At 48.5% G+C, this 26356-nt stretch overlaps 1 protein-coding gene across 1 annotated transcript in view; it reads right to left on the bottom strand.

Moving 5' to 3' along the window:
• The window catches only part of PAPPA (pappalysin 1), a 266420-nt gene extending 240589 nt beyond the window's left edge, over positions 1-25831 (bottom strand). The window contains exon 1 of the mRNA XM_027550637.1: positions 25411-25831. Within this exon, the coding sequence (XP_027406438.1) occupies positions 25411-25831 (421 nt within the window). The remainder of the gene's footprint in view (positions 1-25410) is intronic.
• Positions 25832-26356: the final 525 nt, after the last annotated feature.

The raw sequence follows: 26356 nt of genomic DNA, 5'->3' as shown, positions 1-26356 counted from the left end.
GATGCGATCTACCTCTGCTGGTTGGAGGGGGAACTAATAAGACAATAAACGTATCCACGTATCCCGACTTGGCACATGGGCACAGGCGATGGTTGGATGGCATCACCTACTCGATGGACATGAGTTTGAGGAAGCTCCGGGAGTTGGTGATGGACCGGGAGGCCTGGCGTGCTGCAGTCCAAGGGGTAGCAAAGAGTCGGACATGACTGAGCAACTGAACTGAAGCATTTGTACTGTGGACTGATCTGTTGGAATCCCAGCTCTGCTGCATGTTAGCTTGTAGCCTTGGGCAAAATCCCTTCACCTCCCTGATAGTTTTCTCAACTGTAAACTGATAATAACAGTACTTAAGGCACAGTGACATTTTGAGGATTTAGTTAGAGAATACAAATACTCATCTGCATAGCACGTGATAAATGTCAGCTATGCTGTTTAATCAGTATTAATGATAAACGTCTGTGCCTTTTCCTCCAAATTGGGACCATTTCCCCCCTTCTGTGTAGTTAAACTTTATCCTTTCTGAGGCTGTTCTCTGAAAGAGAGAGACCTGTTCATCACTCTCTTTTTCACACGTTGTCATTGAAATTGGTTCATAAGGGCTTTAAAAAAGGAAGTGGGAGGGGGAGAGGGAGAAGACGATAAGGAAGAAAGAGAGGGAGGCAGGGTTGGAGGGGAAGAGGAGTCAGGATGAAGAGGAGGGGAAGAGAGGAGTCAGGATGAAGAGGAGGGGAAGAGGAGTCCGGATGAAGAGGAGTCAGGATGAAGAGGAGGGGAAGAGGAGTCCGGATGAAGAGGAGGGGAAGAGGGGTCAGGATGAAGAGGCAGGGAAGAGGAGTCCGGATGAAGAGGAGTCAGGATGAAGAGGAGGGGAAGAGGAGTCAGGATGAAGAGGAGGGGAAGAGAGGAGTCAGGATGAAGAGGAGGGGAAGAGGAGTCCGGATGAAGAGGAGGGGAAGAGGGGTCAGGATGAAGAGGCAGGGAAGAGGAGTCCGGATGAAGAGGAGTCAGGATGAAGAGGAGGGGAAGAGGAATCAGGAGGAAGAGGAGGGGAAGGGAGGAGGAGGAGGAGCTACATGTTTTCCTTTGTTCACCCTTAGAAGTTGCCCCCCGTGGACGCGGGTGCTGACACTAGAGCTGCCCCACAGAAGAGCGCTGACCTTTGGTCTTTTTGATGAAGATCCACTAACTTCAGAGATAATCACATTGCGTCTCAGAAAACCCTCAAGCCAAAGCCCCCCGCCACCCACACTCTTCACAGAAGCCCCAAACTCACCCTTCACATTCACAGAATCAGGCACAGTCAGGACTGGAGGCTCCCTCAACAATCATTCAACAACCTTTAACACCCAACCTCCTGTCTGAATCACCTGTACATCTCTACAAGTGACCGTGTATCTCCAGAATCAGACAACTTCTGAACAACTGAAGAACAAGGCCTTTGCACCTTGGGGCATTTCTCGGTGCTCACCAGTACGCTCTGTCATGTCTGACTCATTTCAACCCCATGGATTGTAGCCCACCAGACCCCTTTGTCCATGGGATTTCCCAGGCAAGAATACTGGAGTGGATTCCCACTTCTTATTCCACCCAGGAAGAAGCATTAGCAAGCAGATGAGCAAGTGGATTCTTGACTACTAGCACCGCCTGGGAAGCCCAGTGCTCACGCAGAGTGAGCCAGAATCCTCCCCTTTCCTCTCCACACAGTGGTGCGGGATCTGGGCTGCAGGAACCCACAGAGTTATTCAGTGCGCTTTACCCAAGGGAGCCCTAGAGCTGTCTGAGGCTTTTCTCTGTGTTATCCTTGGCTCTTCTTTTGCCTAAATCAACATCCTCAAGTCCTTTCTGATTTATTAATCTGTCCATTCACCAGTTCCTTCAACACACAGTCACCAGGCATCCACTGTATCGGGCCCCGGCTGGACGTTCAAATATGAAGATACACCCTCTGCTGAGAGACCTGCTGATCCTTAACGCTAGTGCCAGTCCTTCTGTTAAGGCAACACAGATACAATAAGAGTTGATACTATGCAATTAGGAAGATCTATTATCCCCACGTCTGCCTCCTTCCATTATCCCTAGGATCTGACTTGTTCTAATGGCTCTCCAAGCCGCATGAACCTCCTGAGAAACAAACAGAGCCACCACTGATGGTGCGCCATGTACAAGACCAGACCTTTATGTGTATCATCTCACTGAATTACTATACCTACTCTACGGGATAAGTTCTCTTAGTCCCAGCTTATGGGTAAGGAAACTGAAGCTCAGAGTTGGACTGACTGGGCAAAAGTCAACAACAACACAAACAGGATTCGGTGCCAGCTCTCTGATTCCAAAGCCAGATGCTTAGCCAATGCCTTAAGTTTTCTATGGCTAAATATAAGCAGAAATTATTTTTTACTTAATACTTATTTTCTCATATACTCAACGTTTTACTGTTCCTTATGTTAATTACACAGTCTGTCAGTGATAACAAGACAAGAAGCATTCTTAAGACTCCTTGAAGTTTTAACGTGTACAAAGGACCTTAATTACTTCATTCACTTCTCCCAAGAACTCTCTAAGACATTATGTTCACAATTCACACAAATGGGGAAAATGAGGCTCTGAGAAGGTAAAGAGTATACATCTCTTTACATCTCTGCATTTAGAGCCTTAGGAGGCTGCTGAGGACCTAAGTACTCAATCAACATTTGTTGAACAGATGAATGAGCAAGTGAATGAATGAATGAATGAACAAATGAAATAAAAACCCAATACCTGTGAAGAGACTCAACTGGAGGATTCTGAGGTTTGGACTCATCTTTGTAGTACTGGAGTAAGAGTCCTGACTTGGAGGCAGGGCAGGCATCCTGGTGACAATGAGTAAGCCCCTCTGTCTCCAGGGCCTCAAATGTCTATCCATCGAGTAGGAGGTTGGCATTGGTGGGCACTAGGTTGATTGCGTAAAATACTGAGAAGAGCAACCAGAGGTCAGGAAAGACGCTTGCTGTGCGACTAAGCTGTGTGACCCGAGGCAAGTCGTGCTTTCTCTGGCCTCCTTTTCTCAACTCTGAAAGAAGATCGTGGCGAAATCGCTTCTGGGGCTTTTCTTCAAATGTAGGGAGATTTCTAAATTGGGAGTGATGAGACATGAACTTGTGTCCTGATTTACCACTAAGGTACTATTGATCTGCTGCAAATTCCATCTGGGGTGGCATCATGACTTTCATGGACCCTGGAGGCTTTTTCTTTCTCCCTAAATATATGTATTTTATGACTGCATTGGTATAAAGATGTAATAATCTTTATATATACATATGAAGGGTGTAAAGGGTATATATATATAAAGATTATATAAATCTTTATATTACATATTTAAATATATATAATGAAGGGTGGTTTCATTATCATATATGTATTATTATACTAGCTTTTTTCTTCTGATTAAAAAAAAATTAAGCCATTTTTATGGGCCTCTTAAAAGTGCTGTGGACCTCAGGCATTGTGTCAACTGCAGCTAATGGATGAGTCAGCCTTGGGTCCATCTCGAAGTAGACGGGTCTTCATCCACAGAATAGCATTGGAGGAGGCATTGAGTGCCTGCTGCCTGCCAATCCAGGGAGCTCGGAGGGATACAGTGGATTCCCACACGACGAGGCCAGTGATGTGACTTTCCTAACCGGCGGAGGCCCACAACAAGGTATGTGAAAACACACGCTAGACAGTGTGGGCTGCGTTCTGGACACAAAAGCTCCTCTGGGGCGAGCCTGCTGTCGCCTCACCCTGGCGCGCATAGCTAGGGGCGATCCTTTCGGGGAGTGAGAAGGCAACCAGAGACGAGAAAGGGATGTGGCCAGACAGGCAGATCCCTGCTTTGCTGGGCTGGGGCATCTGGAATCGCTCCCCAAAGCGGGGGTCGGGGTGGGGGCAGTGGGACTGGATGTTTGTCGAGCACGCGCCGTGTGCCAGGCACCGTGCGTGGCTCCTTGAGAGGAGTAGCTCAGGTTCCCTTCACCATACCCCAGCACTGTTTCCTCCACTTACAGATGAGAGAACTGACGCTCGGGCAAGCCCAAGCCGGAGTAATTCGCTGGCAAATGACAGAGGTGGGGTTCAAACCCAAACAATCGGTCTCGAGGGCTCACGTTCCTAAGTTCTGAATTATGCTGGCCAGTCAGGGGAAAGCTGACCACATGAGGACAAAGGAGAGTTTTTAATTATAACTAAATAAAGCATAATAGAGTAAGTTCTAGTGGAGGTATAAGCCAAAGAGCTCAGCGGAGGGAACACTTGATTCAGACAAGAAGGCTCCGGGAAGTTTCCTTGGATGAATGACATAACTAAGCTTGCACGAGGAATTTGGTGGGAGAGGAGGGGTAGGGGGTGGGAGGCTGGGCAGACCAGCTTTCTAGCAGTCAAGAGCTGTGGTCACTGGAAGGCGACTCTGGAGATGGAGAAGACATCTGCTTTTGATGGCACTGAGGGAGCTCGTAGAGGGAAATGGCATAGCTAGATTGTGCAGGGTGGTGAACGCCAGGTGAAGAGATTTGAAGTTTATTCCATAGACAATAGGGACTCTTTGGTGGGTTTTCAGAAACAAAGTTCATCGGGGTAGGGATCATCAGCTAGGGATTTCATGATGCTATTACTGATAGAGTCACAGAGCTGAAAGAACCAGGGCTCCTTTCTCCGGACACCCTGTCCATTGCAATCCCGAGCCCTTCAGCCTTAAAGACTTATAATGAAAGGCATGGGATGTAAGCAAAAATTTTGAAAAGAGGGCTGATACACTTTTCAAATATGAGTTTTCTATTGTTTAAATATCCACTAAAAAATCATAAATTATGACTCAACTCAAAAGAACTCTTTAAAACTCCAGATGGGTAAGTGGTATTTAATTGTTCACTAGGACTTCAGAATTTAAATTTTATTCCACTAGGTGGAGAATGATCTAGCTCAGCTTTGAGCTTGCTCTCTAGCTGACCTTGATCAAATATCATCTACCTTCTGGGGCTTGGTCCTCTCATTTACTGAACTAGGAGAGGGTGGGGAGTTGAATCTCTGAGTTGTTCCCTATCTGATCATCCATCACACACACTCTTGAGGTGCATGTTGTATCACCTGGGACTTCATACTCTGAGTACTTAGCCTGGGACCTGAAACAGATTAGAGCCAATGTATAATCACTGAATGTATGAAATGAACTGAGCTTTTAATTCAGGCGCCTGTGGAATCTTTAGTGGATTTTTAAACAGAAGGTTTGAAATAGGTGATCTTTTTTTTTTTTTAAACAAAAAAGCATAAAAATAAGCAGATCAATAACACAGACAGGCTAGTGTTTCCTCTCTAGCTGTAAAAGGTGCTGAGGAACTCAAAGACTCTGGAGTAGAGAAAAGACTGAGGGGAGGAGGCCAAGGACCCTGCAAGGTCAAAGGGGAAACCAAATGTGAAAGAAGTAAATGCTAGAGAGGATGTGGAGAGAAGGGAACCTCCTCCACGGTTGGTGGGAATGTAAACTGGTGCAGCCACTATGGAGAACGGTGTGAAGTTTCCTTACAAAACTAAAAATAGAGCTGCCATATGACCCTGCGATCCCACTCCTGGGCAGATACCTGGAGGAAACCATAATCCAAAAAGATCCATGCGTCCAAATGTTGATTACAGCAATATTTACAATAGCCAGGGCATGGAAGCAACCTAAATGTCCATAATAGAGGAGTGGATAAAGATATGGTGTATGTATGTGTGTATATATATATATATATATATATATATATACAGTGGAATACTATTCAGCCATAAAAGCAGCAAAACCGTGCCATCTCCAGAGATGTGGATAGAACCTGCAGACTGTCAACCAGAGTGAAGTAAGTCAGGAAGAGAAAAACAAATAGTATAACATCGCTTATAGGAGGAACCTAGAGAAATGTTACAGATGAACTTACTTGCAAAGCAGAAACAGAGACACAGATGTAGAGAATGAATTTATGGATACCAAGGGGGAGAGGGGAGTGGGATGAATTGGGAGACTGGAATTGACGTATAAACACTAACATGTATAACGTGAAAAGTAAAAGTGTTAGTCGCTCAGTCGTGTCCGACTCTTTGCGACCCTATTGACTGTAGCCCGCCAGGCTCCTCTGTCCATGGATCTCTCCAGGCAAGAATACTGGAGTGGGCTGCCATGCCCTCTTCCAGGGGATCTTCCTGACCCAGGGCCTACATATAACACAGATAACTGATGAGAACCGACTGCACAGCACAGGGAACTCTACTCAGTGCTCTGTGGTGACCTAAGTGGGAAGGCAATCTACTATTTAAAACAGAGGGGGTACATGTATAAGTGATTCACTTTGCTATACAGCAGAAGCCAACACAACATTGTAAAGCAACTATACTCCAATACATTAAAAAAATTTCAAAACCTGAAAAAGCATGGGGGTGGCAGTAGTGTTCTATGAACACCAGATAATTCTGTTTCATCAGACGAGTCCACGTAAGACAACAGTTCTCAACCAGTGAACATGTGGTAATGTTCCTATAGACATTTTTGATCAACGCAGCTAGGGAAGGGAGGCTGCTTCTGCTTCTTGTGGGCAGAGGCCAGGGATGCTGCTAAGCATCCTAGAGTGCCTGGGACAAACTCCCACAACAGAGAATCACCCTTTCCAATATCTCCACTGTGCTGAGGTTGAGGATCCCTATGAGGAACTAGGAAATGTTATGGTAGAACATAATGCTTGGGGAGAAAGTTGAATGTGATGCTAAGGAATTCTAGCCTGACCTAGAGGGTTTGTAGTGGGATGTAGTGAACTCTGGGACTAATTCTATATAGTACTTGACCTTCGGGAAGTCACTTAACTTTCCCATACCCCTCAGCTCTCTCAATCTGGAATACTGGGGTTATAAGAGTATCTATTTCAGAGGGTCCTTGTGAAGATTAAAGAGTTAATACACGCAAAGTCCTCAGAACAGCGTCTGGCACTATTACGTGCTAAATATGTTAGCTATTATCCTTACCATGTGTAGGTAATAGGGAGCTACAGTAGACTCAAGTTTGAGAGAGTAACAAAAGAATCGATTCGGCTGCTGCTAACACTAGAAAAATGATCTAGAGCTGCGTGATCACCGTGTGACTGTTACATCCACTCAATGAATAATCCTTCTTCAATCAGCTTCTGCTTCAGATGACATGGCAAGCGGGATGTGTGTGGGTCTGTGTCGCTGTTCTCTAGCCACTCCCTGTCGGGCTCTATTTTCCAGATATCCCAAGCCCACATCCAACTGCCTCTTCAGTCCAGGACCCTCACGGTTTTAATGAATAAGTGGAAGAAGACAGAGGAAGGCAGATGGAAAGATGGAAAGGCAGAAAGCCTTCCACGAAAGCGGCTGCCAGTGACACACACCGCTCACAGGGATTCCAAGGGCAGAGCTGGGGGCGTGTTCTAGAGGATTGTTCGAGCTTCTGATACTGTTCTCTAGGAGCCCTTGTTTGTAAACAGATATTCTGCTGATGCTGGGCTTTGTAAGGGCAGACAGAGTCTGGTGGGGGTGGGGGTGGGTAGCGGAGAGTGTTGAAGAAAAAGGCAGGTTGTGTCCGCGAGCCTTAGACCATGTGTTTGTTGTTGAGAATACAAAGACCTCACTGTATTAAATGAAAATGCTTGTTTTACAAGGCGAGTGGGAATATGATAGGTACATGTCGAAAATGCTTCGGAAACTGAAACAACTTCATGCCACAAGGGCTTCCTCCAACATCATGCATCCAGGCGCACACACGGATTGTGAAGTCTTGGGGGCAAAAGACAGTCCCAGAAGCTAAGTGACCATCAGCTCCCTTCTCTGCCCGCTCTATGCAGCCAGCCCTTTCCCCACCAGCCCTGCCTCGATTTCACATTCTCTACTGGGTTCCCACCACCTGCTGACCCAAGGTAGAAGCCGTTATTGATCTAAAATATTGGAGTTGATAAAGGGGCCTCCATTCATCTAGACCCGGATCCAGAGCACTGCTGGGAATACTTAAAACCATGTCACTAAGCAGGACGAGCACTTGAATTTTTTTTCAAAGTAGTTTTCAACTTCTGAAGTGAGATTTTCTAACTGTGCTCTAGTAGAAGTGAACGGTTCAGTGGAGGTTTCTCAGATTTTTGTCAAGGACTCACAGTGGTGTGAGGACAAGAACTGGAATCTCCTAACTCTTGTCCTCGGAGAAGGCAATGGCAACCCACTCCAGTACTCTTGCCTGGAAAATCCCATGGATGGAGGAGCCTGGTGGGTTGCAGTCCATGGAGTCACTAGGAGTCGGACACGACTGAGCGACTTCACTTTCACTTTTCACTTTCACACACTGGAGAAGGAAATGGCAACCCACTCCAGTGTTCTTGCCTGGAGAATCCCAGGGATGGGGGAGCCTGGTGGGCTGCCGTCTCTGGGATCGCACAGAGTCGTACACGACTGAATTGACTTAGCAGCAGCAGCAGCAACTCTTGTCCTAGCTCTAGCATGAGAAAAGTGAAAACAGTGAAAGTGTTAGTCACTCAGTTGTGTCTGACTCTTTTTGGCCCCATGGACTGTAGCCTGCCAGGCTCCTCTGTCCATGGAATTCTCCAGGCAAGAATGCTGGAGTGGGTAGACATTCCCTTCTCCTAGGGATGTTCCCAACCCAGAGATGGAACCCAGGTCTCCCACACTGCAGGCAGACGCTTTACTATGTGAGTCACCAGGGAAGCAGAGAGCCTGGTAAATAGGCTACATGGATGGAAGGATACATTGGTGAGGGCATGGACTGATGGAAGGGTGGAAAGATCAATGTATGGAGGAGGGATGAAGGGAGGGTGGGAGGGAGGGAAGGAGGGTAGGTGGGTGGATGTTGGGTGATGCCTGGATGGATGGAAGAGTAGATGGATATTTGGATTCACAGATGCCTGGGTAAAGTCCACAGTGAATAATTACGATAAGGACCACCTCAGGCCACTTTGGAAGTGAACTTGCCTAGTTTAAAACTCAGAGAAACTCAGAGAACAGAGTTTGAATAAACAAAGTTGTAGATTATATTTCTAAGGAATAAACGAACTTCTCCTCAGAGGGAAAAAAAGTCCCCAATTCTATTTACTCCAACAAGGGTACAGATGAAGGAAAGTGCAATTCCTCAGTCTGATATGACAACTCAGCATCAACATTCTCATTTTCACAGGTCTCCTAGAGTGTTCAGATTTGAGAGCTGGGACCAGGCTTCAGGAAATGACCCCTTAGGTCTCCTTCTTTTAGGCATTTAAGTCATCATTTGGGGGCCATAGACCCCTTTTAGAAAGTGACGAAAACTTTCAACCCGCTCTCCAGAACAATGGGCACAGTCTCAAAGTTCTACAGAAAATGTCTTGAGGACAAGTGTCTTCAAGTCCTCCTGGAGCAAAATGCAAGGAACCCCTCTTCCCCCTATTGGTTTAAAATATTAGTGCTATTCAGATATTTTAGTTGGTACTGGTATTAGCAAGGAAACAAGTGGTAATGATATTCACCAAAATATTAAGTAATAACTAAACAATGAACTAAGCAATAACATCAATAGTGAATTCATACCACGACAGTGGTATAATCGACACTCTACTCTTGGTCTCGTATGATTCATTTTCCACATAGAGGTCAAACTGATCTTTGGAAAACAAACACCAGACCTTGTAACTTCCTTGGTTGAAACTCTGATAACTTTCTAGTTCATCTAGATCAAAATCCACATTCCACAACCTGGGCTACCTTTAGCTTCAGAAACATAGGTCTCGTAATGGCTTGACTATCTGCTTCTTCAACCTGCTAAATCTTCTTTGTCCTGCCTCAAGCTCTGTGCACTAGCTCTTCTGTCTCTTTCTTTTTCTCTCTGGAACTCTATTTGTCTTTTCATACAGCTTGTTCCTCCTCATCTGTCATTCAAGCTTCAGCTTGGCCACCTGCATCGATGTCCTTCTACTCTGGTCATTCTCCACAGCATCCATTTTCATTGCTTGTCACTGTATAAGCCCTTACAACTGATTCCCTATGTGTGGTCTTTCTCTCCTCACAAGAATACTAAGTCCACGAGGGCAGGGAACTGTTCTGTCTTTAAGCATTGCACCTCTAAGAGTATTGGGCACATACTACATTTTTATTGACTCTATGGAGATGCATAGAGGGTTTTGGGGAAGCTCTGGTGTGTGGTTTAACCTCTCCCATTCTTGGGACTTTAGATTTCCCAGCTATAAAAGGATAGTTTGGGTCCTACTCAACTATAGGAATCAATGATCTAAAATCTCTATGACCAAGTTCAAGTGAGCTGGGCTCAAATCCCAGAAAAATATGACTAGATAGAACAATGGTCAGGAGAACTGGACTCTTGTCCTTCTCTGTCTCTGAGTTGGAGCAGAACTTGGAATCTTTTCCCTGCCTCCTCTGGACATCAGATTCTCTCCACCTGTGAACTGAAGAGACCAGATCAGAAGTGCTGCAAATTTATGGCATTCATGCATCCAGAAGTCCATTCACGTATCTGCCAAACCCCAGCAATGTGCCAGCCCTGGGAAGGTGTGCTGAGATGGCAGGCATGCTTCTCGCCCTCACGCTGCGTTCACATCCTCTGGGAGGTCTCCAGGGCACAGGGGAGGCTTGCAGAGCACATCCTCACCATTGCAGCTGGTTCTTTAGCAGCTCTCTCCAGGGACAGGATAGGAGAAACTGAGAGAAAGCCTGGGGGAGGACTGAAAGCCAATAGAATGATATACTGGCTCAACAGAAAGAAAGGAGGCTTAGTAACAGGGGAAAGGTGGCAGGAATATATACAGGGATTGGGTCAGCTCAGAGGAACCAGAGCCGTGTCGAATGGCTGTCATTCACAAACACGTTTGCTCTCATTGCCTGGCCCTTCTGAAGGCTCATCATCATTTCTCAAAGCACCTTTCCTTTCAGACGTCCTCTTTTCTCCCTTATGCGGAGCCATCTCCAATTCATTTCACAAAGTCGACTGAGCAGCACCAGCATGGCTGGCGCTGTGTGACAGGTAGGAATAAAGCAGCGATAACGACAGAAATGGTCTCCGCTCAGATGGAGCCTGGAAACAAGTGGAGAAAGACAAGTACGAAGGCATCACAAGAGCATGACAAACGCAGTATGGAGCTGTTGCGTTTGATTCGGGTGGTGATAGACTGAATCGTCAAATCATTTCCTAGTGTCATATTCCTAAAAGCTACTCTAGGTCAATGTCCTTAGCGGAGACATGAATCAAAGAGTGTTTACTGTTCTACTTTGACTTACAGTTCGACGCTTAAAACGTCATGCATGGTACACATCCTTATGCAGGGCAAGGCGCACATTCCACACGCACTCCACCTACTTCACGAATCCCCAGCCCTTCTAGGGGGAAGGGACCTTTTTCAGCCCCCCAAATCTCAGAGTACTTTCTAGCCCCCATAACAAACATAGATGTGCAACAACACAGTTTTTCTGCTTCTGAGCTTTTCCAGGACTCTATTAATTGCTTAGTTATAGCAGTTACCATGATGTCATGTAGCTGTTTACCAGTCTGCTTCCGCCACCAGGACTGGGAGTTCCCCAAGGGATGGAACTGTGCCCTGTTCTTTTTAATCTGCATCTCCTAGCTCGGTGTGTAAGACGAAAAGACGTAAAGGTTGCTCAGTAACCAAATAGATGGGTGGATGGATGGAAGGAAGGAAGAAAAGAAGGAAAGCTTACCTCTCTGAATAAACTGCCATTTCCCATTCAACTTTGCAGAATGTCTAGGACAGAGGTTTGGCATGTAAGAAATACTTAAGTTAATAAACAGCTGTATGACATTTCTAATAAGCTCACTAACGTGAACCCACAGATGTATCCATCATCTGACACTGTAAAGGAAAACAAAGTGTCTGGTGGAAAAAGCACTGATCTGGGAGTCACGAGATCCCAGTTCCAGTTTCAATTTTGCTACCAGTTTGTGCGCTTAACCTCACTCAACTCAGTTTAACAAGTTAACTTGCCTAGATCTCCGTTTCTTCATCTAAAAACCGAGCAGATTTTATAAAGCAGACTCTATTGTCTTGGGAAAGGGAAGAACAAGATATCATATTTGCTGCTAGCAGATCAGCTCTAATCAGCCCAGTGGGGTTTTTTGTAAAGGAGTAATCCTGTGAACTCACTACTGGCTCTACAGAGGCTTAATCAGCTCCAATGAGAGCACATCACAAACCAGCCTCGTTACTCCAGAGTCGTTCTTCTGCTCAGAACCCCTGGTTCTCACAGCATACCACCTACATCGGGCCCAAACTGGCTCTGAATGTATCAGGTCCCTCCTCAGATGGTGAGAGGGTCGCCGTCTCTGCTGAGCATGTTCCTGGGGGAACATTTCTCAGGCCCTGATTCCCAAAAGTGAAAGGGGCTCAGTCATGTCTGATTCTTTGCGATCCCATGGACTATAGTCGGTGGAATTCTCCAGGTCAGAATACTGCAGTGGATAGCCTATCCCTTCTCCAGCAGATCTTCCTAACCCAGGAATCGAATCGGGGTCTCCTGCGTTGCATGCGGATTCTTTACCAGCTGAGCTATCAAGGAAGCCTGATTCCCAAAAGAGGAATCCAGAAACATGTTTGGCAGAGCGAATCTTTGAAAGTTTATTAGCTCCTGGTAGACTATGTAAAAGTGGGAAATGCTCTGGTAGACATCAATGGCCTTTTTGTTCAAAAGTTACTGGCAAATAAAATATATTCTGAACAACAAAGAGATTTCTTAGCCAATCTCTTTAAAGTCTTATAATGTTCATTCCAGTTTTTCTTCCATCTCTCTCTCCCTCTATTCCTTCTCTTTTGTCCTTCTCTTTAGTCTCTGTAGATGGTTGCATTAGCCACTGGGGGTAGCCTCATCCATCCATCCAGCCAGCTAGGCAGCCATCTATATAGCATTCACATATATTCATCCTTTCACGGAACATTTACTGAACAGTTACTATATTCCAAACAATGCACTAGGCCCTATGGATAGAGAGAAAATTAAACTGGCCTCAGCTCCAGTTCCACGACCCTTAAGCCGTGAGGCCTTCAGCAAATCATGTCACTTTCTAAACCAAACTCCGAGGGTCCGGTGTGCAGCCCTCGGCACAGGGCCAGCACACAGTCAGTGCTCGTTATGAGCTGGCGGCTTTTATTACTGTTATTACCGCTGAGAATGCGTCTCCTCCCTCAAGGGTATATAAACAGCGGATAGAGGATTCCAGACCCCAAGGTCACCCCAAGGGCTCACAAGATCAAGGCCAGCCGACGGGAGGCCCGCCAATCACAAAGGAGGGAAAACCCAGGCAACAGATATGACAGCTAGGACACCCGAGGCCCAGCAAGGACCTGCGAGGGGGGACCAGGGTGGAAACCGGAGAAGACAGCAAAGCTTGGGATTATGTGCTGCTGTGCACACACAAAACAAACGCTTCGCAAATGGGCAAAGGACAGAGTGGGAAAGACCAAGGTTAGTCTGGGGCTTGGATTAGAAAGGCCGAGATGTGAGTTGAGGAGGCGTCGACTACACTGTCCCTCCCCCACCCCGTGTTTGGGAAGGCCAGATTATCTTTTCTTTTCCCTTCTGACTTCTTTGCTCAAGGGGAAATGGAATTAACCACTGTGTAATGTTTCTGAGTGTGACGCACGGGCCAGGTCATGTGTTTTGGTTACGTAATGCAACATGCCTGAGGTTCCCAAGCTCTTTCTCCCAGAATCATTAGAAGTGTAGCTGGTTCCTTTATCCACTCATGCATTCATTAAACAAAAAAATCTCTGTATTTCCTTATAAGCGAGGCGTGCGGCCAGGCAGTAGAGAAGCTGAGAGGACCCCTATTTTGCACAGGATAAAACGTGATAAAGAATTCCAGGTGTTTTGATAAATGTGTGCAGAGCATATCGAGACAGATGCATAAGAGAAGTGGCAAACAAGCGGTATTTGGGGAAGAGTCAGAAAGGGTTTCCCAGAAGAGGAACATTGAGCAGAATCCTCTAGATGGTTAAGCGCTCTGCAACACAGTGCCTGCAACATTTCTATGTGGGGATAGAAAGGTATGTCAAGGATCTAGGGGATCTAGGAGGTATGTCAAGTAAAGAAAATGATGGGGAAAAGCCTATGGCATTTATCTGGGGGACTGTAAATAACTGCAGTGCTATTGAAGGGCCTCTAGCTAGAGGTAGTAGAGGCAGATTAGCACTGTAGCAAGATTTGACTGCGGAAAGCTGAAGGACAGGTTGAAGGAGGTGTTGGAGTTGAGGCTCAGAGAAGTGGGCACTTACAATTCTAAGGGAAGAGTCAAAGCAAGAGATGAAGAAAGCCTAAGCTAAGAAAGGGGAAGGAAGGTTGGCTATAAACATGTTAAAAAGGCAGGACAGACAGGATAAATACGCTTCTGCTGCTAAGTCGCTTCAGTCGTGTCCGACTCTGTGCAACCCCAGAGACGGCAGCCCACCAGGCTCCCCCGTCCCTGGGATTCTCCAGGCAAGAACACTGGAGTGGGTTGACATTTGGTGGGTGACATATCTAGGGCAGGTGACACTAGATGAGGACAGAAGGAATTTTGGAAGAAAGAGGATTCAGCTTTGGACATGTTGAGTTTGAAATGCAGGCTGACATTTTCAATAGACAGCTGGATCTGTGAGTCCAGAGTCCACCAGAATCTGGAGATAAATGATGCTCCTCAGCAGAGAGATGGTACTTTGATAGGGAAGGATGCAAAGCAAGGAGGGAAGCAGACCTAGCCCTGGCCTAAGACTCAGAAGACAGAGGATCTTACCCTGAATGGTCACTGGTTTGGACAAGTCACTGTTTCTACCACCCCTTGGTTTCTCATCCTGGGAACAAATGGCTCTGATGCTGACTCTCACACCCCTGGGTTCTCTGCACTTATGGGAATGTTTCTTCACCAGAGTAGAGGATGCCTTCCTTCCTTACATTTTATGTGTACTGCGCATCTCTTAGAGCAAGGCCACCTTGTTCCTGATTGGCCTGTTATCAGCTCTTTCTCTGTACTCTTACCAGCCTCTGTAGCCAAAAGATCTCCAGTTTCATTGGGGGAAATAAACCCCTCTTTACAAACATATCTGGTGATATTCTGCTCAGCTGTATTTCTTGTTTATAGAGCAAAAAGAATTAAGAAGAAGTGGATGTGGGACAGATGTAGGAATAGCTTCTTGCCTACAAAGGTGGTAGGTACAGGTTAGACCACCAGTCTCTTAAAGGCAAAACAGCAGATCAGGGATCTGTAACAAGTTCTATGCTCCCCCACCCATATACTTGGCCTCCCAGATGACTCAGTGCTAAAGAAGCTACATCCAATGCAGGAGATGCAGGTTCGATCCCTGGGTTCAGAAGATCCCCTGGGGAAAGACATGGCAACGCACTCCAGTATTCTTACCTGGGAAATCCCATGAACAGGAGCCCGGTGGGCTACAGTCCAAGGGGTCACAAAAAGAGCTGGACATGACTGAACCACTAAACAACGACCCACGCACTTCGATCCCAAGCTGTGATCCAGCACCTCCTAGAGTTTCTGTCTCTGTTTCCTCCAAATGGACTGGAACCTGGGACCCCTCTCAGGTTTTCCAAAACTGAAACAGGGCCATCTCTCCTACTCTTCCATGGTCCCTGGGTTTGTGACAAGTAATACTGGAAAACATTCTCTTTCTCTTGTTGGAAGAAAAATCTGGGGATGACAGTGCTGGGGATTCCCAGAAGGAGAATAGACTAACAGATGGCTACAGACTCCCGAGTTCTAGTATTTTAATCATGAAGTGATGTGATTAAAGTGATAAGCATGACCAAAAGGCCAGTGGTCTACGCCAGTGTCCAGCCACTTGCCTGGAATGGCTTTTGTACAGTAAGAAATTATGAAACCTGAGTATTCTAGCCATAAGCCAAGATGTGATCACTGAAAAGGTCACTTGGCGAGTTTTTTAAAAAATATATTTACAGCAGCTATTATTAGCAATATCATTCATGTGATGGCTTCCAGCTCTCGGGAAGTACCAATATTCCCTACATAATGTCTTCAGTCAGTCTTTGATGCAGATTCTACCCGTCGGTACTCTGCTTGTGGACAGGAGGCTTTTTGAGGAGACATTAAAGCATACATGTCCATGAGAGAGCCACATTCTAAGTTGGGGTCGGCCAGTGATACCTGAGCAAGAAGGGGCGCCATGTCCTTTTTCAAGGACGAGGGTAGCTGGGAAAGAGGAGCAGTGTGGGCCAAACTTAGTCCCCGAGGGGCACAAGCGCCACCTGGTGGAGGAAGCCTCACTCAAAAAGGAGGAGCACGGGAACGACTGCCAGCACTGATCGTGAGGATCACGGGGCCCCAGGGGACCTCTGCTGGACAGGCCTCTAGGCCAAAGGCAGACAAGGATGAGCTCCTCCTCACCCCCACTGTTCGGATGAGGAAAGTGGGCCCCAAGAAGGAAAGTGCGTTACCCAAAGTCACACAGCAAGCTGAGGACTGCGCTGGTCTGGACCTGACCCCCGCCCTCCACCCCCTGCCCTTAGCCCCTTGTGCTTCCTTCTCCAAACCCCACAGCCTCCTCCAGCCAACCCCCCTCTGCTCTGAGGCCTCTGGTCCAGAGTGACTTCTCATCACTGCCTCCCTCCTCTTCCTGCCACCCCAGCCCCACGCAACTCCCTCTTCCTATTTTGTCTATGTTCATAAACATTCACCCAACATGATGAGGTGAGTTTCCTTACTCATTCGTCTTCTGCCTCTTCTTCCTTCTCACTTCTCACCCCCGACTCCAGAATATAAACTCCCTGAGGTCAGAGATATCTTCTTTTGTTCCTTGCTTTGTACTGACAGCCTAAAACTGTGCCTGGCATGCAGAAGAAACTCACTGAATACTTGTTGAATACTTGGGCAGGGAGGGACATGTCCTACTCTGCTCCTTGTTTTTAATCTGCTTTGCTTAGAGTCTGTACAATGAGCCCATGCTGCTTCTGTGACAGGAAATGATAAAGTGTTTATTCTCTTTGTCCTTCATTTTAGTTTTTGTTTTATGTGAAGACGACAGGAACAAGCCTTTCCTGAGTGGGGAGGGAGGGAAAGGCAATTCCTAGCTCTGCCAAAGGAGATAAACATGTCTAATTTATAGAGTTATTGAGAGAATTAGAAATGGCGTGTAGCAAGGACCAGACACACACAAGACCCACACGAGTTAGCGTTTACTGGGTGCTTCCCCGTGGTCTAGATTCCATTACTAAGCGTTTTCCACATGGAGGCCCAGTTAATCTTCAAAACAACCCTATGAAGTGGGAGCCAGTATCATCCGCATTTCACGGAGGGGAAAAGTGGCGCTTGGTGATATTAAGTAACTTGCCCTAGGTCACACAACTGGCAGGCTGGAGAACCAGCCAGTCACACTCAGGTGGCCTGACTCGAGTTCTACCGTCAATCATTACAAAATACGTCCTCAGTAAACATATGCTCCTTCCTCCCGTTTCCTGAGGGTGTCAGCTCTTTCTTAGTCAACTATAGTTTATCCTCCTCCTCCATCCCCACTGGGCTCTAGAAGGTTCTAGAAGGCTTCCAGGGCCATGGGAGATGCAGAGAAAGAAGGAGCCAAAAAATAAATAAAGAAATAAAGAAACAGGGGTAGGTGGAAACGTGAATGAGTGTGTGTGTGTGTGTGTGTGCGCGTGCCTGTGTGTGAATGGTCACAGTGTGTTTTGGGCTGTCACAATGATTAGGAGATTCTAGGGGATTCTTATGCACAAAACCAAGGATGTAAAATGCTTCCCAATGCTGGGGATGGTTCCATACAGCAAGGAATGCCCTCACGGACATTTCTAATTGCTCTGCAAGGCTCCACCTGCCCCTCCTGTCTCTTGTCTTCCTCGAAAGCTCTCCAGGACGGCCAGTCACCTGGGTTCACAGGTGTATAGGCAGAAGGGCCGAGGGAGCTCCCATGTCTGCACCCTGACTTTAAGTTACTCTCTGTGTGACCTTGGGAGAGTCCCTAACCCGCTCCAAGTTGCTGAAATGCAGTTGGAAACCTGTCAGCTCACAGATCACACAGGGATCTAAGACTTCAGCTCCTCCTGTGGCTCTCCAACTCTTTTAAACTTTTTATGATGGAATTCTTCAATCAGGCACAGGAGGACAGACAAAACCTGCATTGAAGCCCGTTGTTTTCTGTCATCTGGCTTCAGCGATCATCAGTCTGCCAATCTTCTTTCATCTACCCCTCTTCCCCCCAACATCCTAATTTTTTTTTTCCTGGAACACTTTAAACAAACAAAATAGACATAACGTCATTTTATCCATAAATACTTCAGTACGCATTTCTAACAGAATAGATCTTTAAAAATGTATAATCACAATACCGGCATCATGACTAACAAAGTTAACAATGTCAGCCCGTGTCCACTTGAATTCTGTCACTGAGAAACTCACACAGTCCTTCAAAGGAAGTCTTGTAGAATCACACAATTCAGGCAGTATAGGGGAAGGGAAGGTGCAGGACGCAGAATGGTTTGCTTCCCTTCATCTCTTCCCTGCTGCTGCTGCTGCTAAGTCACTTCAGTCGTGTCCGACTCTGTGCGACCCCATGGACAGCAGCCCACCAGGCTCCCCCATCCCTGGGATTTTCCAGGCAAGAACACTGGAGTGGGTTGCCATTTCCTTCTCCATCACCTCTCCTCAGGGCATTCCTAAGATTGTGGAAATCTTAGGATTTCCAGTGTGAAAGCCTCTGTTTCATTGCTACCCAGCTACGCACGCTGAGAACACTGAAGCAGAGAGGAGCAGTTAAGTTGTCTGGGTCACACGGCAAATGAGGCAGACCTGTTAATTCCAACATCAAAGGATTCCAGTGAGGTCACACATAGGGAAAGGTTTGCTAACTCAATCACTGTTTATTGTTGGAGTGTGAAGAATGATGATAAAGGTGCCTTTCCAGGAACAACGTGGATCTTACAAAGCACTCACATCTCTCACTTTCTGGATCCTCCAACCAGTGTGGACCTATGGACTAGATTCTGATCTCAGCCGAGAGCTTCTCCTGCCATTGTCTCACCTGGTTCTCGTGACAACATGTGAGATGGGGGTGTTGACTGTAACCACACCTGCAACTCTCTCCCCAGAGGCTCCAGGTCACACAGCTCAGAGGAGGCCAAGCTGGGACTTGAGTCCAGAGTTCCTGGCTCTCAGTTCCAGGTTTTCAAAGGAGCTAAAGGGCCAAGACCCACAAGTCAGGTCTGAGTTGAATGTTTCTAGTAAGTGCATCAAGGCATGAAGCAGAGTCCTCAGCGCAGCAAGAAAAAAAGATAAAAGAGACACTGAGGGAAAGGAAATTAAATTCCAGAGACGGGGCAGCAGGTGAGGGGAGAAGCAGGCACTTACTGAATTCTTAAGCCCTGGACCAGCCATAGGTAGATGAGGCTCAGGCTGCCTGTATAGGGGGTCCTCCTACCTGGGGTCCCTGGGGGTCTTCTCTCTCATCTAAGACACCCTACAGCCAGCGCTGGTTTCAGAGTGATCATAAGGTGAGGGGATTTGGGATGATAGGAACACTTGCCTTCTTTCAGGAAGGACTAGCCCTGGGCAAAGTGGGGAATGCCTTAGCTGGGGTTCCTTCCCTCCTTCCACCTCTTTTTCCTCAGAAAAAAAATACACCTCACTGCTCAAGCATGGTGAGAGGTCCATTTGAACTCAGATGTGTGGCACTCCATGTATTATCCCCTTTGTGAAGGAGTGTTTGCTCTTTAAAGGAGGTACCAGAAGGTGAGAATGTGGCTTCACATACAGGACCAGATTTGAAAAAAAATGGAATGTCAGTGTGCGTGTGAATGTACACACACACACACACACACACCCTGCCCCTAGGAACCACAGTGGAATTGGGAATGGAAAGGGGGTCCCTTCTGATGGTAATTCAGAACTGGAACAGCTGAACTTCTCTAAAAGCTCTGCCACCGACCAGCTGGGTAAGCAGGAAGCCCTACTCCCTACCCCTGCCCGAGGCCTCAGTTTCTCCACCTGCAGAGCAGGGAGACATCAAGCAGGATCAGCGGTTCTTCTGATGTGGTGGCCCTTCCACATCTCCTGAGAAGGTTTCAAAAAACACCGCTGCCCAGGCCAGTGCCAGACCGTCGACCTCTGAATCCCTGGGAGGCAGCTGGGCAGCAGGAGGTTTTAAAAGCTGGTGATTTTCAGTGATACAAAATGGGAGCAACTCAACCAAATCACCTCCCAGGCCACCTTGAGAGGGGTAGCTTATGGATACAGTTCAGTTCTCAGCCCCCGTGTGATGCTGGCCCTCAATTTCCCTCTTTCTCCATGGGCTGCTGGACACAGTCCATGCCTGGCTGACCATGCAAAACCCACGTTCCTGAGCCCTCCACCTCTTAGCCTCCAGTTTGCCCTCCTCGGTGTAGTGGGGCGAGGGTGATGCAGCCTCCGTCACCCGATCTGTCCACGTGAAGTGCTGGCTGGGGCAACGTGAAAGTCAGGGGAGTGTCTGGGGAAGGAGTGAGAGGCATGTGACCACAGAGCTGTGACCGGGATGCACTGTGGCCACTGTCGGGCTTCTGTTCCTGAGGGTGTATTCTCCCTCTGGGTGCTAACTGGCTTTCCTAGTCATTGGTCCTGTGCTGGTGGCCCTCCTCTGGCCCTTATCACCAAGGAGTCATCCAAGTAGGTCAAAGAAGAGGAAATCAAAGTGTAAGGAAGGGATCTGAAGGGGCCCAACTGTTTGTTCCCCAAGATACACTGTCTACTCTAGACAGACTCCCCAGCCACTCCAGCAGGGAAGCCCGAACATGGCATAAACGGGCTGAAGGCAAGGTGGCGAATTAGGAAAGGCAAGAGGGTTACTTACTGGATCCAGCTACCACTCACAGCCATTGACTGAGTCCCCAGGACGAGCTGGTTCTGTGCCAGGTACTTTCTGCCTGCCTATTTCCCTGCATTATCCTGACACCACTATGCCCGTTTTACAGAAGAGGAAGCCAAAGGGACAGAAAGACAAAGTGACCTGACTCAAACCACACAGGAAGTCATTGGCAACAGAAATCCCAAGCCCCGTCTGTCTGATAGATAGTTTGGTGGGAAAAGAAAAAAAAAAAAAACAAAATAAAAACCAAAACACCCAGATATGCGAGTCACATCCAGAGTTCCAAGGAGATTTAGATTCACGTTTTATCCCATTTCATCTGCAGGAATACAGTTAGCACACAGATGGGCAGAAAGGAGTTGTCCGCAGCAGGTCTAAAGAAGGAAAGGGGGTCATTCCTTCTCTCTCCAAAAGTACTGCTGAAGAAGAAGCGGACACTTGCAGCTCGAGGTCATACCTGGGCTCTGTCCACTTTGGACTAAGTAGCTTCCACCCTCTGAGACTTTGTTTCCTCATTTGGAAAACAGAGGTGACAATGCCCACCTTGCAGGGTGGCTGTGAGGGTGAAACTGGCAGACACAAGGCAAGTACCTAGCTCAGTGCCTGGCACCTGGGAGGCACCCAGGAAGAGTCACTTTCCTTCCTGCCACTAAGTATCTTCAGTCCACAGAGCCAAGGCTCTTTTGGGATTGAGTGGGTTGTGGGAAGTGCGGGCTGCAGAAGGGCGGAAATAAAGGTCTCTTCTCAGTAGCCTGTCAACTCAGTAGTCCAACATTTAGAACAAAGGAAAGAAGCATGGCAGGAGGAGGTGCTGGAGGGAGTTCAGGTAAATCCTTTCCTTCTTGTGAGCAGGGATTCTGGGTCACTAAGGCATGGGGGCGGGAGGAGGTAGCCGTACTTGTGGGGTCCACATTTCACTTATCTAGCAGGTCAGAGAAACTTTAACAAGATTAACTGCTGCTCGGGGCCTCTGCTCCTTGGAGCAAATTGAGTCTTGTTTTCTTTTTCTTCCCCTTCTTTCTCTTTCTGTCAAACTGGAGAGGTATGGTGGGGGAGGGCAGGTGGGGATGAGGGGCAGGGATCTGGATCCTGCCTGGTACGCTATAAAGGCAAAAAGATGTGTCAACAAGCCCCCCTCACCCCCAGACTTGAAAGGGAACCCCAATTGCCATGCCCCAAGTGGCTGGGTGGTGGGTCTGTGAAGGGTGGGAGGTGACGGTGTTTCTCGGACGGGTTTTCTCAGCAGGATAGTGGGTAAGGCCTGGGAATGGACAGGACCAGGCTCAAATCCTAGTTCCTGCCACAGGGGACCCCTCCCCTGGCTGCATCTATCTCCCTGTTTGGCCTAAGAGACAAGATCAGGCCTGGGGGACCTCCGAGGACCCTTTTCACAACAGCCTTAAAGGACTCTTCAACCCTCAGACCATCCACCATGGGTGGGCCATTCAGAGACTCCGGCACACAGGCCCTTTCTAACTTTAGCTCTGCTTTTGCCTGCATAAGCCTTTTCATTTTTATTAATACTCACACACATATATATGTGGGCTTCCCTGGTGGATCAGATGATAAAGAATTTGCCTGCACCATGAGAGACCCAGGTTCAATTCCTGGGTTGGGGAGATCCCCTGGAGGAGGGCATGGCAACCCACTCTGGTATTCTTGCCTGGGAAATCCCAAGGACACATGAGCCTGGAGAGTTACAGTCCATGGGGTTGCAAAGAGTTGGACACAACTGAGCAACCGACACACACACATATGTACAGACATGTGTATGTGTGTGTGTGTGTGTGTGTATATATATATATATATTTTCTCCCCCACCCACTGCCACTTCCCTTTTGGAAAAAATAAAAGGCATGTTTTCTGAGCTTCAGGAACAAACTGCTCCTTCACTCTTCTCTGCCTCTCTGAGCGCCTGTCTGAACTGGTGTCAGTGAAGTTTGAACCGGGGTAGAAATAGCATCCCAGGCGGATCTGGGAGCATGGCCCGCCTCCCAGCAGCGGCGAGGCCTGCCTCTGCCAGACGACAGACCCGGTTAACAGCACCATAAAATTAGACCTTTACGAAACCCAATTGAATCCTGCAGCAAAGAGTGATGTAAGGCAGCCTGGCCTGACAGCGAGGCAGCAACCCTCTGCCTGAAATAGCAGTGAGGTCCCTGCTGGGAGATGCCTGCTCTCTCAAGATAGGTGACCAGGGATTCCTAGGAAAGTGGCGACGCCCCGCCAGAGAGCGCCAGCAGAGGTCAGGTGGCCAACCAGGCACCCCAGGTCGCTGCGGGAGGACGTGGCTTGACACCCTCGTCCAAATTGCCCACCTCAGCCGGCCCTGCCTCTCCCAGCCTGAACTGACACGGAGGAAGGAGCTGCAAAAGTGTTTCTGCAAAGAACCTCTGTTTGTTTGCGTTTTAATTCAAGGAGAAGCAGGTTCTTTTCAGTCCCACAGCCTGTACCGTGTGGAGGATACGCAGAATGAGTCTTTTCTGGCTCAAGGCCAGGTGTTTACACACCGTCAAATCTGGCTCAGATTCAACTAGGGGAGGGGAAAAAAAATCCACCAGAATCCTAGGGAGAAAAGCTCTGAGCTTTCTGGGGCTACACAGCAGCAGTGACTTTTTTTTTCTTTCTCGTTTTGAGAGGAATGTTATTTCCACACATAAAATGGACCAGGCATTTTATACAAGCAATAATAACCTAACGTCCCCCATCCAATTAAAGTATTTTACTGCACAATCTTTGTGTGAGAGAGTGAATGAGTGCTCAAGAGAGTATGTGTGTCAAGAGGGGGCTCCTTGTCTGAATTGCAGACATTTATAAAGCAGGCTCCTGTGGAATCTCAGGTGCTATATGTACGTGTTTGTTTGTTTTGAAAAAGTGCATTTACTACCTTTTCATTGATGATACCTCTATAACCCTGGGCTCTCCACTCTGGAGGAGAAGGTTTCCAAACCCCTGTACCATAGGTATAGACTAGGAAAAAATCAGATCTACTCATTAAAAAAAAAAAAAAAAATCTCCAAGTAGCAGGCTCTGTGTTTTTCCTGTGTTCCGAAAGAGAAGTAAACATACCACAGCCCTGAATTATAAGCATCAGCATTACTGTTATGAGTACCGTCTCTTCTCTACTCTACATTATAAACCCCTCTGGCTGACTGGGGCTTGGGGGCTAAAACTGAATGAGCTCAGTTTCCCTCTCCTTCCTGAGACGCAAAAAAAAAAAAAAGAAAGAAAAAGAAAAAAATAGCATATGATGACGTCAGGCATGGGGGAAAGTCACTTTGTAGCTCTCGGTTTGGGATTTGGTAGCGGGAGAGCGGAGCTTTGCGGTATGTGCTTACTTAGTACGGCAGCAGAGTTTGGGTCCCCGAAATGGGCTTGATGTAAATAGGACAGAGTTAGCAACATTTGAGAAGGTCCATGCCACGACAGAAAGAAGCCGGACTGCCCGGAGAACTCAGAGCTCTCTCCCTTCTAAGAAAGTGTGTGTAAGGGGGTGGGATCGCAAAACGCCTCCAACACGTTTCCTGGCTGCATCGATGGGGGAACCCCTACTCTCACTCTGAGCCATCCGAGGACGGGGCAAGATTGTTTGTGCAGGGAGGGAATCTCCCAGCCAGCAGAGGCAAAACTTTCCTCCTCTCCTCCAGCGCCGCCCCCTCCCTTTCGGCCCCCCAGTTTTATTAAAGACATTGCCACAGATTCATTAAGAGGGGGGAAAATGGATGCTGGAGGATTTCTAAGGTTTGCAACCCTCGCGAAGTGTCCGGTTTCACTGTGGGTTTTGCTATGGAAAGGGGAGGGTGTGAGGAGGGGAACCTAAATTCATTACGGGCTTGTAAAAGTCCCAAATGAGAAAAGTGCCCCGTTTCGCAGCCTAGTCCCGGGAAGACTGGCTGGGTGTGCAGGCGGAAAGTCTCACCCCAGCTCCGAATGACAGGCAAGGGGCTTGAAAAGAGAGAACACGGGACGGCAGTGTGCGTGCGTGTCTGTGGGTGGCTGGGGGTAGGGGGTTCATCCCAGAGGCAGGCAGCAAGTACAGAGCAACTTTGGGGCACTTCAAGTACTTTTAAGTCCTGAGGATCACAACAAGCTTGTAGGCTTTCAGGGTAACTGGGCTAAGTAAAGCGGGGGTGGGGGTGGGGGTCATCTCCATTAAAAAGCCAAAGAAATCAATGGTCCCTAGCTTCTATTCGCATGCATCCCAACTGGGTCGTCCTCCCCACCATCCCGAACAGAGACAGTCCACCTGAACATCCAAAACACGATTCTTGTGCACAAGGCTTCCCGAGACCAGCCCTCATCAACTGCGGTCTGGGGTGGCCGGGAGCGCTCCCTGCGTTCTTCCGGAGGGGCTAGGCAGAGACACCTTCCGAGCGCGCCCATTCGGCAGATGGGGCAAAGTGAGGCTCGCGGCTCGTCCTGGAGCCTCTGAGCCGCCAGCTGAGCGGCGGCTCCTGCACAGACACACCCTCCAGCCCCCCGACCATCCCGCCACCCGCGCCCAGGCACCCGCGCGCCCCTGGGGCCGCGGGGCCGGTGCAGCGCCCGCCCGGGAGCCCTTGCCTACCTGTGATCACCGCCGGAGAGCTCTGGCCCCCCTCTGCTCGCAGCCACACTTGCAGCGTGAACGCGTCCCGGGGCAGCTCGAGGTCGGCTCGCAGGCGCAGCTGCTCGCCTCGCCCGCTGAAATAGAGCGCCCGGCTCGGCGGGCTCGGCTCCTCCGCGGCGCCCCTTGCCTCCCGCTGCTGCCGCCGCCGGGGGACGCGCACGGCTTCCCAGGCACCGCCCGGCGGCGGCGGCGGCGGCGGCGGCGGCGAGGCGCGGCGGCCGCGGGCCGCCCGGGTGGCGCAGGTGGCCGGGCCGGCGGCGGGGCGCGGGGGGCGGCCGGCCCGCGGGTCTCTCCGGGCCCGGCGGGGGCGCTCGGCCAGCCCGCAGCCCAGCGCGGCGCTCAGCAGCCCCAGGCGCAGCACCCAACTCCAGAGCCGCATGTCCGACGGTCCCCCCCGCCCCCCCTTCGCCCCTGCACCGCCGCCCGGAGCTGCCAGCTTTAGGAGCCTCGGCGCCTCGACTTTCTTCGCTTCTTCACCCTTCTTGGGCGAGCCCCCCCTTCCACTTGCTTTTTTCTTTTCTTTCTCGCTTTCCTCCTCAAGGTGTGTGCTCCACTCCCCCCACCTTTGAAAAATACAGCCCAACTCCTCCTGGTTGGCAATTAATTTCTCTCTCCGCTCCTTTATCTGCCTTATTCCCCCCTCTAACAGCTGGTTGCCTTCCTCCTTGTTTTATTTCATTTTATTTTATATGATTTCTCGCTCTTAAAAAAAAAAAAAAAGCTCCTCTAAGACACTGATCCGCTGAATTCCCTCCCCCCCAAAAGATGCTCTAATTTATTTATTTTTTGCGTCCTTTATAACACAAGCCACAACCCCCTTCTCCCCCCCCCCCAGTCCCCCCTCCCCTCCCTCCTTCTTCACAAAATGAAAGGAAAGAGGGGGGAAAAATCCCTCAGAAGATGA

The sequence above is a fragment of the Bos indicus x Bos taurus genome, chromosome 8 (assembly GCF_003369695.1).
Source record: "Bos indicus x Bos taurus breed Angus x Brahman F1 hybrid chromosome 8, Bos_hybrid_MaternalHap_v2.0, whole genome shotgun sequence".
Lineage (NCBI taxonomy): Eukaryota > Metazoa > Chordata > Mammalia > Artiodactyla > Bovidae > Bos > Bos indicus x Bos taurus.
Note: the sequence above shows the minus strand (reverse complement) of the source record. Positions and strands in the feature narration are given on the sequence as shown.